Source organism: Pygoscelis adeliae, unplaced genomic scaffold (assembly GCF_000699105.1).
Source record: "Pygoscelis adeliae isolate BGI_AS28 unplaced genomic scaffold, ASM69910v1 Scaffold155, whole genome shotgun sequence".
Taxonomy (NCBI): domain Eukaryota; kingdom Metazoa; phylum Chordata; class Aves; order Sphenisciformes; family Spheniscidae; genus Pygoscelis; species Pygoscelis adeliae.
This window is the reverse complement of record NW_008824932.1, coordinates 6947468-6962496: the sequence shown is the minus strand read 5'-3', so window position 1 is coordinate 6962496 and position 15029 is coordinate 6947468. Positions and strand designations below refer to the sequence as shown.

At 42.5% G+C, this 15029-nt stretch overlaps 1 protein-coding gene across 1 annotated transcript in view; it reads left to right on the top strand.

Annotated features, from left to right (window-relative positions):
• SLC9A9 (solute carrier family 9, subfamily A (NHE9, cation proton antiporter 9), member 9) overlaps nt 1-15029 on the top strand; it is a 216178-nt gene that overhangs the window by 14374 nt on the left and 186775 nt on the right. The window contains exon 4 of the mRNA XM_009325097.1: nt 1443-1519. Within this exon, the coding sequence (XP_009323372.1) occupies nt 1443-1519 (77 nt within the window). The remainder of the gene's footprint in view (nt 1-1442; nt 1520-15029) is intronic.

Here is a 15029-nt window from a genome sequence, read left to right as displayed (position 1 = left end):
GACTCAACCACTTCCCTGGCCAGCCTCTTCCAATGTTTAACCACTCTTTCAGTAAAGAAATTTTTCCTCACATCCAATCTAAACCTCCCCTGGCACAACTTGAGGCCATTTCCTCTCGTCCTTTCGCCAGTTACTTGGGAGAAGAGACCAACACCCACCTCGCTACAGCCTCCTTTCAGGTAGTTGTAGAGAGCAATGAGGTCTCCCCTCAGCCTCCTTTTCTCCAGGCTAAACAACCCCAGTTCCCTCAGCCGCTCCTCATAAGACTTGTTCTCCAGACCCCTCACCAGCCTCGTTGCCCTTCTCTGGACACGTTCCAACATCTCAACATCCTTCTTGTAGTGAGGGGCCCAAAACTGAACACAGTATTCGAGGGGCGGCCGCACCAGTGCTGAGTACAGGGGCACTATCACTTCCCTGCTCCTGCTGGCCACACTATTTCTGATACAGGCCAGGATGCCGTTGGCCTTCATCTACACGTCTTTTAAATACCTCCAGGGATGGTGACTCCACCACTTCCCTGGGCAGCCTGTTCCAATGTTTAACCACTCTTTCAGTAAAGAAATTTTTCCTCACATCCAATCTAAACCTCCCCTGGCGCAACTTGAGGCCATTTCCTCTCGTCCTTTCGCCAGTTACTTGGGAGAAGAGACCAACACCCACCTCGCTACAGCCTCCTTTCAGGTAGTTGTAGAGAGCGATGAGGTCTCCCCTCAGCCTCCTTTTCTCCAGGCTAAACAACCCCAGCTCCCTCAGCCGCTCCTCATAAGACTTGTTCTCCAGACCCCTCACCAGCCTCATTGCCCTCCTCTGGACACGTTCCAACATCTCAACATCCTTCTTGTAGTGAGGGGCCCAAAACTGAACACAGTATTCGAGGTGCGGCCTCACCAGGGCCGAGTACAGGGGCACGATCACTTCCCTGCTCCTGCTGGCCACACTAGTTCTGATACAGGCCAGGATGCCATTGGCCGCCTTAGCCGCCTGGGCACACTGCCGGCTCATGTTCAGCCGGCTGTCGACCAGCACCCCCAGTGCCGAAGTGCAGGACCCTGCACTTGGCCTTGTTGAATCTCATACAGTTGGCCTCGGCCCATCGATCCAGCCTGTCCAGGTCCCTCTGCAGAGCCTTCCTACCCTCGAGCAGATATGTTATGATACTGTTTGCATCAGATACTTTCAATGTGAACTTCTGTTATGATCGTGAAGCATTTGGCCGGATACACAGAAGAGGGAATTTCGATGGCATTCCACCAGGCAAAAAATGAATCATCTTAAATTGTCTTTTCCAAAATAACTGCTGAGGCCTATATTGTTTCATCTTATATTTGAGATACGGGGTTATAAAAAATGGCACTTCTAGAGGCAGTGTTTCAGCTTGGTCTGAATGTTCTTTTATTGACTCTATTACAAAAAACTTTTTTTCAAACTTTCCTCCTCAGAGACATTTTTTTCGTAACTTGGGATCGATTTTAACCTACGCCTTTCTGGGAACTGCCATCTCCTGCATTGTCATAGGGTAAGTGAATGCCTTCTGCTATTATTGCTGAAGTCATTATTAGTGCTTGGTATTTTTTTCAATTAAAAACTAAACCGTAAAAAGAATTGCGGACCCTGCATGGTCAATATACTTCATAATTTGTGTAACAGATAAAGTAATTCCTGCTCAGGGAATGCTGAGATGGAAAAGGCAAAACTCTTGGATAGTAAGAGCTGTCTAGGGCATTCAGGAAATTGTGTCCCTCATTTCTGGTCTGTGACTGACGTAAGCATGAACTGCTTTCTACAACCCTGTAGCTTTAACCATCTGTTGTGAGAAACAGAACCGTTCTCTCGATTGAAATTCCGTGCTTCCAACCAGAACTCCTTCTAGAGGAGAGCAGATCTCTAACAGAAAAGGAAGCACTAAATCTCAAAAGCGGGAGGAACAGATACCTAGTGGCATATATGTAAAATAACTGGAGTAATTTCAAAGGCTAAGTGAAATTTTTTAGTTGAAGATGATGCGAAAAGCCCCAGTCTGGAACTATGTGTGAATTTAGCCTGGATATGACTAAATGGCTTCTGCAGAAAAAGAGGAAAGGAAAAAAGCAGAGGGGCAAAAAATCCTGTTTTATTTCCATACCTCCTTAGCGAAAAGTTTCTAATTTTGTTTCAAAATTTGCCTAATTAAAGAAAAGATTTGCTAATCAGAAATGGATTATATATTTCCAGACTGCAATGATGTGAAACTTTTATTTGTCTGTTTGGCTAGCTCAATCAAAATTAAACAAACCATTTAAAAATCCTTTTGGATCTTAAAAGTGCATGGTTTTCACAATACTTATGAATACCACACAGACACTTCAGCTCTCGTGTTCTGGGAAAATTCCTGATGCAGGTGAAAACGAATGACCAGAGTTGGATTCTGCAGTGAGTGGGTATCTGTGCCTGCACAGAGCCTTACTGAGAAAAGCAATGCGCTGTTCCCAGTCTAACCTTAGCATCATTAGGCATCCCATGGCATTTCGGAGCTAGGGAGTGGTGCAGAGACAGCTGAGCTAGCTGAGTCTGTGTGGTCCGTGGAGGTGATGAAGCATTGCTGCGTGTACGTGAGTAAGTCTTGCTGAGAGGCCTTGATCTTGCTGGGATTGTGCAGGGTCACAATGGGAAAAAGTCATGGACTTTCTGGTGTGCGGGTTTTAGACAGGAAGCATACTGCGTCTTGTAGGATTTACTTGATGTCCTGGGCTGTAGAACTCTCAAATGTACTGTTTAAATCTCTGCATGATATGGAAAGATTTATAGAAACACTTCAGTTTTTGTGAGGGTGCTTGAATTTAAAACTGGTCGAAATTCTGTACCTCTGAACAGCACTTTCACATTATAGAAACAATTAATTTTTTATTTCTGTCTTTTCCCTTTCTTTATAACGGACCTTTAAATAAAGATGTATGTATGTGCTGCATCAAGGTATAAGCTCCTTGCTGGCGTTATGATGAGATGGAACTTTCTCCTTTAATGTCATTTTGGTAATAGTAAAACACATGAATGACCCATAACTCAGAGTTCAATGATTTTAAAACTGTTCTTTTATGGGTATGTCATCATATCTACCTTGACATCCTAGATTCCTAATAATCAAGTAGCTTAGTAAGCATAATGTACCTGAGGCACTGTGGCTTTTAAATGTTCTGCAAGCTATGGTCACTCCAAATGTCATGAAATTTTAGACTCCACAATGAAAAGCAACATTCAAAGTATGATCACCTTCTGTGCTGAAATACAAAGGAGTGCAAGGCCTGTACGTGGCTGTTTCCTCTTCATGTGAAGGGGAAACTGCTGAAGATCTATGAGCTAAGGAGAAAGGATACCTTAGATTTCAGACACAAATCTGTAACCCAGGAGACACTGTGCCATGTGGCTCATTTGTTGGAAAGGAAAAGCTTACTCCTGCTTTTCTTTCTGAAAGTTTGCTTTCCTTGAGAGATGGCACCTCATCATCCTCTGACCTCTCCTATTGCTTGTTCTCCTCTGGAGAAGGATGTGAGGCAGAAAGCTCTGGATCTTGGGAATCCTTCTTTTCTAATGGGAACAAGCATGGAGTTGTAAAGACCCAGAATATACGGGATTCCACAAAATGACATAATTAAACAATCAGAACAATTTCCTGCCTGGTTGCTTGGTGTCCCTACATTTAAACCACTCTATTAATTTCTTTGTGAGGCTCTACAGCTTGTGATAGAGCTCTGAAAGCATTTATCCACGTGAAAGAGAAATAGCAGTATCGTAGCACTGTCACTTCGAGGGGTGAATGCCTGCATCATAGATCCATGAAGATCACAGCTTGGACAGCTGCACCACTCATATGTTTCCCCATCTTCATCTGCAGTAATATACACCTCAGTAAGACCCCAGCTCTTGGAGTTGCTTCTTTTAATATACATTTATATGGCCAAAAGCACCCCTAAGGTTGGAATTATAAATTCAGTAAAAAATCTGCATCCTGATAACAGTTTGAGCTGAATGCTAGCACATTACTGAGGTAACAGTGGTTATGGATCTCATTAGGACTCTTCCTGTGCTTCCTCTCACTTGTCTTAGCCATTGAACATTTCTCTCCTGTAAACCAATTGCTAATAGCTCTGTGAGGCTGCAGAAAAGCAGTAGGGCTGTCCAGCCCAGTAATGCTCTTAAACATGCATTTGGTTTCTGAGCTCCGACATGTGTCATTGCCCTTTGCAAATGGAAAATGTCAGAGCAGCTTTGATAAGCTTGTTAAAAGAAACATATTGAGTTTAGCCTACATTCCAAATACTGTCATTCCTGTATCCATGTTATTTTATCTAAAACAGAATAAATGCAGATAGAATCTACTACAGAAAGTTCCTACTAGGTCCAGCAATTCAAAGTTCAAGCCCATAGTCAGGGATAAAGATCCAAAGGAAACCCTAAGGTAGAGGAGTAAGCACTGTGCAGCACTGGGCCTTGTACCGTGTTCCATACAAACCCACAACTCCCACTGAAATCATTGCAGAGAAGGCAGAAAATATATTCAGAATAGGGCTTGTGTGAATGTGAAGCACGTTTGCATAATGTACACGTCAGGATAAGAATGAGGTAATGAGAGCATGAAGAAGAAAGGTGATATAAAAACTTTACTGAAGGGAACTAAAAATAAGTCCTAAAAGAAAAACATATCCTAAGAGAGAGGGAGTGAAGAGCTACAGCTGTTGCAAAAGAAAGGACAGAACCCTGAGGTACTTGTAGATTGCATTGCTGTAGACAAATACTTTGTGCATAGGTATGATTAAACATGTGCTTACTTTTTATTATATAGGCACAACACATATACATGTACAGTACATCAATATACATAGGCTTAGACTCTCTGCAGCCTCTCATTGGGACTGTGCTCTTCCTGCCAGACTGAATTACAAAGCACCCCGTTGTGAACTCCTCCTGTGGGGCTCGCTGCCGTCACAGGGCACAGCCTGTAACAAAGAAGGACCAGCCCTCTCTTTGTAAACGAGAAACAGCTGGGAAATATCATTAATAAAGAACAGGAACATCATTTGGATTGTGCAAACTCTTCGAGTGCTAAAAAGTTGCCACGGAACACACTGATACAATGGTGCCTGTCTCCTCTTTGTAAATCTTTGCTTTTGTATGAAAGGTTGTCTTCTGGCATCAAGAAAGAGGAACTGTGTGGAATTTGAGTGAAAAGGCTATAATCAGATATTCCCACTGAGGGCAGGGAAGGAAGGGTAAGAGGGATTGCTTTTTTTTTAGTGAGGGTAGTGCCGAAACGTAATTGCTTTCAACTAAATACTACTCTAAGGAATGCCTGCCCATGTTAGCTGTAATACTGTCCTCAGCCACTTAACACACACGCAAGTTATAGCAATTCCCAAGCTCTCCCAGCTAGGCCAGATTGCACCCTTTGCACCAAGTCTGACTAGCAAGGATCCATGCAGAGAGATCCCATGAGGGAAAGGAGAAATTCCCCCACTCCAAGCCATACCGACTTTGCAGAACTGCTGAAGTTGTCCCCTTCATGGTGAACAGAGTCTGCTGACTCTGGGTCTGCATCTGGGTCATATAAGATCCAGTCTCTCAACAGATCTTTTCTCTGCCAGTGGTTTCAGCTTCCCGTCTCCTGAAGAATAGTGTGGGATGATCAGTGAGACAGCACTTTACTCCTAAGAAAAATCATACAGGTTAAGTCTCTCTGAGGCCTTCTCTGATGCAGGGTGGGTAGTCTCTTGCTATCGCAGACTACTTGAGTTTCACAGACTCAGAGAATAATTTAGGTTGGAAGCAATGTCTGGCTGTCTGCAGTCCAACCTCCTAATAAATGCATGACTGGCTTTGAATTTAAATCCACTTGCTCAGGGCCCTGTCCAGCTGAGTTTTGAATGTCTTCAAGAATGCGAATTCCACTGGCTCTCTGGGAAACCTGTTCTAGTCTTAACCACACTCACTACAAAGATTGTTTTTCCGTTTATCCAATTGGAATTTCCCTTGCTTCACCTTGTAACCACTGCCTCCCACCCTTTCACTCTGCATCCCTCAGAAAGTGCCTTCATCTTCCCTATAACCACCTGTTAGTTGAAGACAGCAGTTAGCTCCCCTCCTAGTTACAAGAGAAAGATAAGCTGCTTTTCTCCAGGCTGAAATAACTCAGCCCTTTGTCTCTTCTCATACATCATGCCTATCAGCCCCCTAATTATCTTGGTGGTTCTCCGCTGGACTGTCTCCTATCAGTCTTTCTCGTACTGGGGGTCCAAAACTGGACACATTATTCCAGATGCGACCTCACAAGTGCCAAGAAGAGACTAATCGCTTCTCTTGACTTGCTCACTACACTTCCATGAACACAACCCGGTTTGCAGTTAGCCTTCGTAGCTGCAATTATGAAGTTCACTTCTGACTCATGTTCAACTTGATATCCACCAGGACTTCAGGGGTTTTCTGCACGTAGCTATCTAGCCGGTCATGCTCCCGTGTGACTGTTCCATGGGGTTATTCCTTCTTTGCGATATGTATCTGGAAATTAGCTGTGTATGGATGACTGACTGTAAGTTGAAGCAGCACTGAGCTGATGCTACTCAGTGAGCCCATGAAAACTGGGCTGCTGAAAAATTAAATTAACATCTGCCCCCTCTTGCCTTTGTTGGTTTTTATTTTACCTTTTAGGAAGAAGCAGGGAGAAGGGCCTAATTTCAGCTTCTGCAAGGAATAATGTTCTCTTCCCTTAGATTTTATTTTTAATAAACTGTGCTATCTGATGGGATGCATCTTCCAGAATTGATGCCTGTGATAGGTATTTCAATTTTGATAATGGAAGAGTGCTCAAGTGTTTAGAAAAATCTTGAGACTATGGTAACAACCCATCAGAGCAACATATGAGGTACTGAATGGCAGGGCAAGTAGAAAGATTTGCATTTTTTTTTCCCCTCCTGAAATCATCTTGAATTCTTAGATCAGCATTCTCGCTGCCAGCCAGGGCCAAGATGCCTATGCACAGGAGCACTGACTTCATAAAGTTGGCCTTATCTGTGATTTTTTGATTCGGTTTCACTTGGGTTCTCTCGAATTGCAATACCAAAACCACATTTTAGATATTCAGAATGCAGCATGTTTGCAGTCATTTACTCATATTTTTCCAGCCTGCATAGTACATTTGGCAAGGCCTGATTTTACTGGAATGTAAAGCTCTCTGAGTGTGCAACTCAAATAGCAAACGTATTTGCAGACAACTTAGGCCATTTGATCTGTCTTTGTGGCTGCAGTGAGAATTTTGCTTGAATAAAGCTGAGATAAAAAATAGGGTTTGGATCAGAAAAAAATAGAGTAATTGTTGTTTCAAGACACTGAAGTTATGAAATACAAACAGCTGATAATACCGGTGGTAGGAAGAGTCATTTGTCATGGTTTAACCCCAGCCAGCAACTCAACCCCACCCAGCCGCTCACTCAGTCCCCCCCCCAGGGTGGGATGCGGGAGAGAATCAGAAGGGTAAAAGTGAGAAAACTCGTGGGTTGAGATAAAGACAGTTTAAGAGGTAAAGCAAAAGCCAAGCACGCAAGCAAAGGAATTCATTCACTGCTTCCCCTCGGCAGGCAGGTGTGCAGCCATCCCCAGAAAAGCAGGGCTCCATCAAGCGTAACGGTGACTCAGGAAGACAAACACCATCACTCTGAACGTCCTCCCCTTCCTTCTTCTTCCCCCAGCTCTATATGCTGAGCATGATGTCACATGGTATGGAATATCCCTTTGGTCAGTTGGGGTCAGCTGTCCCGGCTGTGCCCCCTCCCAGCTTCTTGTGCCCCCCCAGCCTGCTCACTGGTGGGGTGGGGTGAGAGGCAGAAAAGGCCTTGACTCTGTGTCAGCACTGCTCAGCAGTAACGAAAACATCCCTGTGTTATCAGCACTGTTTCCAGCACAAATCCAAAACACAGCCCCATACTAGCTACTATGGAAAAAATTAACTCTATCCCAGTCAAAATCAGCACACATTCCAAGACCATCACTGTTTTAAGGGGAAAGATGTAGGCGCTTATATTAGCTACTCAGTTTGCATAGCCTTCTCTGGCTGGAGAGGTAGGACTTCTCCATATCCCAACTAGAGCCAAAGTTGGTTAGTTTGGCCTGATTAATTCCAGTACAAGTCTGTGAGCGCATGGATGCTTGCTTTAGAATAAGCATATCGGATTGTTTCATGGTAATCAGTGCTTAAAAGTGAACTTCTAATTAAAAAAACACATAGAATCAAAATATTTCCTTTGTGCATCTGTGTTTAACTGCAGTGACTAACAGTTTGGACAAAGCCTCTTCTGACATTTAAATTAAAGTGTAAGGAATAAGTCATCATACTTGTTTTTCACAGGCAGTCAAGAATCCTTTCCCTTGCCACTCCTCAGCATTCTACAAATGAATATTCAAACACTTGTTGCATATGATCATGAAAAGCTGATATAATATAATAATATTTTCTAAAGTCTTTCTTTCAAAAACTGAATCTTAAATGGTTTGAAAACCAGAATAATTTTTTGTTTCTATACACACACACATATATAAATATAACTTTATAAGAGAGAAAGAAGGAAATATCAAGAAATATCAAATACCACTCCAAATATTTTTGAGGGAAAAAAAGGCATGAGATTGGGTTTTCCATCATATCCTTTCTAACAAAGTAGACAGTTTCCATTCAAATGTCTGTGGTATCAAGATTCCATCATCACGTGAAAATGTTTTTTCCTCACTCTTGACTGCACACTTTCAGCAGCTGCCCCTCTTTGTGCCTCCTGAAGGAGGAAGGGGTGGGCTGAATTAATAACAGTGTTGCTAAAAAGCAGCAGGAGCAAGAAATGTTCAACTTTTCTTTACACAGTTTACATGGGTATGATGCATCCTGACATAACTATACAGCCAAAGATGTAGTTCTCTCATCAGTATACCTATCCAAACATACTCCTAAAGGTTAGGAGACCAATTCCTTCCACTGGCACACCATTTAAACAGACTATTAACAATTAATCCTTTTTAGTAGAAAACAGTCTTTCAAAACAAAAAAAAAGTGTGACTTTGTGTGTGCGTGTGTGGAGTATTCATTTCCTCCTGAAAAGTTAGTTTATTTTACAACCTTTTTCTCAAGAACAAGTAGCTTGCTCTGGCCTCACAGTAACATGAGACAGGACTATTGATACATTGATATACTGATAGATTTACATATTCCCAGTAGACACAGGTTCCCTCTCTCATTAAGCATGCGGCAGCGCACACCTCAGAGGTTCAGCATGCAGTAGCTATATTTACTGAGCACTGCACGACTCTGAGGATATTCTTATTTTTTTTCATAGATATTTCGGTAGTTTGGCAAATGCTAGATGGACATTTAGTTAGGTTATGGGTGTGTTCTGTACTACTTTCTGACTGAAGCTCAATGCAATCTACAAACAGGGTCTGCTGATGTGAAACAGTATTGAGCTTATAATCTGACTCTTCTTTCTCATCTGAGGGCTATGGATAGACTTTACAACTTGGAAACTAAACACTTGTAGCTATGTGCTTCAGCAGAGCAAAACCAAATGTTGTTTGGCTTGAATCTACTGTACAGTGCTGTGGGATTCTTCTGGATTTTGGAAACTGTTTCTGCAAGGAAAAATGGGGCCAGGTTAATGGTAACAGAAAAAAAAACCCTCTGTTACAGAGCTCTCCGTAAACCAAGCAAATATCTTTACAAGGATTATCTGCTGCTACACCACCTAAGCTCTTGCCTTCCCAGATGATAATTTTTGTATTAATTCAGAATTAGTTCATGTACAAGGAAAGTAGTATTTTTTTCCTAATTAAAATATTGTTTTCTACCACGTTCCCACCAAATGAAGCAAAAAAAACCCAGGTCCATCTTTCCTCCACACACCACTTGTAAATAGCAAATGCTTCACCTGCCCACAGGCAAGAATAAAAGCTTTATTTTTGGTACAAAGAGAAACTGGTGAGGGGGAGTGTTAAAGTATCTTGGTGCTGTAGAGATTAACTGAGGGAGAAAGAGGGAAAAATTATATAGAGACCATTTGCCCTCCCCAGTGATAAAACCCCCTGAACATCAGATGTCTGGCTTTAATAATTTCTATTAATCTTTCGAAGCCAGATATTCAGCCTATGACTGGAAATAAAGACAAAACTAGTAAACAGTCATTCATTTGAATGTAGTATAACTTTTGTAAGAGTGTAGTACCTGTGTTGGTACCCTTTTTTGGTTTTTTGGCTGCTTTCATGTCCCATCTTGGAGTGAATGCAGGTGCTTTCTTTCAGTCATGAGGCAGTATCGCACCATTTTTGCATTGACTTGAGGAAACGCAACAGGCATGTTTTAGCTGAAGAATCAAGCTAAGTCTCTCCAGAGTTCTCCAAAGAAGACAACCTAACACTGAGCCCCAGCAGGAAAAGAATTGGTGCGTTTAGTTGTTAATGTGCAGCTCAGTGCCCCAGTGCAGTGGCTTTGATTCTTTGGTCAGTCCAAATCTAAAATAATTCTGTTGCAGTCTGTGGACTTGCAAACTGCAACTCGCAGCTGCGGGTGCAAGGGGTAGTTCCTGCTTATCACTTTTGTTTAAAGGTGTTTGGTGAATCCAAAATGGACTAGTGAAGTGTGAGTTTAGAGATGCTGGAAAATATACACCAGCTATGATATCTGGGTGTAGGAATTTTGCAAAGGGAGTAAAAAAGGGAAGAGGCTTTCTCTTAGACGTAACTCTCGGAGAGTTCTACCAGTTCTAAAAGTTATAAAGTAGTAAAAAAAGCCTCTAATTTGCATGACTTGTCAACTTATGGATAAGGAGCTGTGTTAAATCAAGACACTGATATAAAATAGTGTTTCCCAGACCACTAACACCCACGCAGAGCTGAAAGTTCTTCCAAGAGTACTTTGATGCATTCAAGTATGTGTGTTGCTGCAAGTTCAGTCAGAATTTGTAGCTATTTCGCAATAAACATCTGACATTGTTTACTGCGGCAGAGTTGATCATGCAGAAAACACAGTTTTTCTTCTCATAAACAGATGTGGTGAACAGCAGGGTGTAATTATTTGTATCTTCCAGAAGAACCCCTCAGCATACTAAGGATATTGAAAGAATTGTATTATAGGGAACACTAAAGGTGTGGGACTGCAGAGACAAAGAGAACCTGGAGTACCAGGAGACTCATCTAAAATCAAAAGGATGTTTAATTTCATATTTGATATCCAGTAGGCTCTCCAGGAATCCAGCAAAAAAATTAAATCAGGCACCCTTCTGAAAAAAGTGCAAATGGCATTTGTTGCAAAATAGGAAAAACACTTGGGTCCAGATATTTCCCAAGAAGAAACCCCACGCTGGAGGGAAGAGGTTTTGGGGGGGTTTTTTATTTGTTTGTTTTGAGGTTTTTTTTTTTAACAAAGTTTCTTCCCAGTTGCCTTGGAAGTCGAAGGTTTTTACTGCAGGAATGAATACTTTTGGACAGATCTCCTAATGTCTTTTTCCCCGATCTTCATGGATCCTTTTAAGAATTGGCACCCGACATGGTCTCCAAAGACTGCCATCCCCTCTTTCTCTGGCTACAGACCACCCATAGACCTGTGCAACCCAGCTTCCTTGGCTGCAGCATCATTTGGAAGTCTCAAGTCTGCAAGCCTACTCTCCCAGTCTCCATATTAACTTTCAGGGAAAACGTCTTTACAGAGCTTGTGAAATGGAAAATATGCATCCCTCTGGCCCCATACCCTCATAGTTCACTGCCATTCTCAGAAGTACATACCCTCTTCCCAGAACAATTCCAGGCTACAGAGGAGATGAAAGCAGAAGGAAAAGGAGGCATAATGACTGGTGTATTTGTTCTTTTTCCATCTCCTACAGATATTCTTCCACACTGCATGAGAAACCTGCACACAAAGCATGTGACTGAGGAAGGTATCTCTCCTTCAACCATGCTATGCATTGCATCAGGCCATACATAACTGTATGGCTTTACTAGGTAGTGAGCCATGCCACACTTCCTTCTGAATCGAGATGGGCAATGACGTGGACCTCTATCATGTACACAGGAATTTGTGAATTGGTTGCAAAATGCTTTGACCTGCTTCAGGGTGAAAGGCGTAACAGAAATTTAAAACAGAGGAGGAAAATCCTATTCTACTTCAGTAGCATGGAGCTGCCCGCAATCTTTAGTCTCTTCAAACTGACCAGTTCACTGTTAGACAGATAAAATGCTGACCAACATTTGGAAGTGTACAGGCAATAACTCATTGGAGTGCTTGACTTGGAGCAGAAAGGGAGAGGGTGACACAGATCTGTTACCTTGACAATTTCATAATAAGCCAACTCAGAGGATGCTTTGTTCACCTACCCACCACCATTTTACAGTTCCCTTTTCTGAGCCAGTTGATCAAATAGTACGCTTGCATCTGATGAATCTTTTATGGAGCACAACTGCTATTAGGCTGAAATGTTTTGTAAACACACCAGCTTTCATGATGGCTCTGGGATAGAAGCTACACTCTGTGGAGACAGAACCTACAAAAGCTGGTCTGATCAGATAGTCAGATTCTCCACAGTGATAGATAGATGACATTTAAATAATATACGGAGCTTTTCTTCAGCTCCTGATTGTTTCTGAATATTACGTTACAGCAGAACATATTCTGCCCCTAGCCCATTCCTTTCAGCCACTTTGTACTTTCAACTTTTCTACCACTTTTTCTTTTGATTCAATTATCTTAGTCCCCATCGTCCCATACCCAACAACTAGCTGCCCAGGCAGTTTTTCTTTCTCCTCACCTTTTTTTTTGAAATATGGCGTCTGCAATAAAAAAGTCTTACTGAAGAAAAACGACTAGGATTATTTCACTTCCTGCTGCAGCAAGGACTTTATGCATGAAGATGGCTCTTAAAATGCTAATTAGCCTCTGCTCATAGCCAGCTCCATACCTTAAAAAGGAAAAATCACTTTTATTTCTGTAATATACTGATTGGGTATTTGCTTGCTCTTTGCACCATCACCTCTCCCCAGCTAACCACCCTCTCTCTGAAGCTTAGCAGCAACCAAAATTGAATGTTAAAAGACCACAATCTCCACTCCTTTTTGACCTCTCCTTTATTGGGAGCATGGGTGCTTTTATCTGTTACGTGGTATTTATGGGCATGCTGCAAATTTTGAGCAGGATTATGTCACTGGTAAAAAAAACTTGATCTGTAAAAAGACAATGACTAATAGTGAAACTCTGCAACAAGGATATAAGGTCATATATAGACACACTGACTGACCTAGATACTGCACCATCGATGCCCTTTTGTAGTCCACTTATGTTGTATGAGAGGATTGCTATTACTCAGACTGAAAACGAAAAACAAAATATTTTTTTGAATTATTCACCTTCCTTTCACCCGTCCCTACAACCCACTCAGTGGTGAAAATAAAGAAAGACTCATTTTGCTGACGAATAGGGATTATTTTCAGAGTTCTGTTCGTCTATTTGATTTAATCCAAGTGAGACTGCATGTGAAAACATCAGGTGTGTTCCCTGAGAATGACCTTCATTTATTTGATTTTGGGAGGGGAGTGTGGGCTTATACAATCTCTGTGGAACATAAGTATCAGAAAATTAAATTAGGAAAGCAGAGGAACCTATCTGATGTTGTTCAGTCCTCTTGCAAATCATGTCATCTGGTTTATGCAGTTACCCTCTGTTGTTCATCGGGATACGGATACAGCTGATTTCAGTTTCTCTCCCTTCAGACAACATTCTGAGTGAGATCGCTCTTCACCGCTCTTTTGTCACAGTCACCGAATAATTTAGGGTGGAATTGACCTCAGGTCCAATCCCCTGATGAAAACAAGGCTAACTTCAAAAGTTAGAGCAGGTCACTCTGAGCCTTGTCTGGTCAAGTTTTGAATGCATCTCAGTGTCCAACTCTGAGGAATAGCATTAGTAACCAAGTGCCAGCTGGATTTCAAACCAACGTTCAGTACTTTTTGAGCCCAGCAGGAGACTGGGTTTTCCACCCACAAGTCCTTCTATGGTGAGTGACTTGATTTAACCAGCTTTCAGTAATCTTCCTATTAATGCTATCTTACCTGGCCCACACAGAAATCCACAATTTGTGCTGTAGCATAGCATTATTACATGTCGAACCTGTCTACTACATAGACCTTCTCATTCAAAGATTTTAAAATACCTTTTAAGTTTGGCTTGATTTCTAGGAAACAGAATATTACTCTCACTTTAGATATGGAAAAATGCCCTTGCTGACAGGATGTGACTGTTCACACAATGTCAGCGGCAGGGCTGGGAGGCGACGCCGAAGCCCCATGCCCTGCTCTAATCACTGGGCTGTGGTACGCCATTTGCTGTACAACTGCGAGTATCTGAAAAGCACTTTTTTGCCATCACCATTCGGGTGGCTCAAAAATTCACGTGCGATGGAAGAGGTTGAGGCCAGCAGCAAAGAGCACTGCCAGAGCCAGAGGCCTTACAGATGTAGCTGGGTTAGCCAGGATCTGGTTTCCCGCCCAAATCACAATCCCGTTTTGGCACCCTTCCAAAACAGCCCTCTGCTGTGGCCAAAAGGAACATTTGTCTTTGATCCCGAGTCAGACGTTCAGTTCAGGAGCCTTACTCGTGGTTTGATGGAGACTCTGAATGTCCCATTTTGCTGTTGAACTTTGTCGTCGGTTTAACACGCAGCACGTGTGGTTGTACTGTTTGTGAGCTCTCTCCCCTGTTGAAGATACAGGCCCTGGGCACTTCTTTCCACACGCATCAGAGAGGAGGAGAAAAACCGCGTCTTAACTACTTTTAAAATACAAATAAACTATGAGAGAAACAGCAAATATAAGTATGTAACGATAGCATCCAGTACTGCAGCGAGGAAAAAATTAAAATAATGCACACTTTCGCGCACGGGACGGCTGCCTGGGGAGTCCTTGCTCACGAGCACCGGGGGCCTAGTTCCCCGCCTCACACAGGCACCACCCGGCCCTCGCCTCAGCGCCGGCGGCAGGGC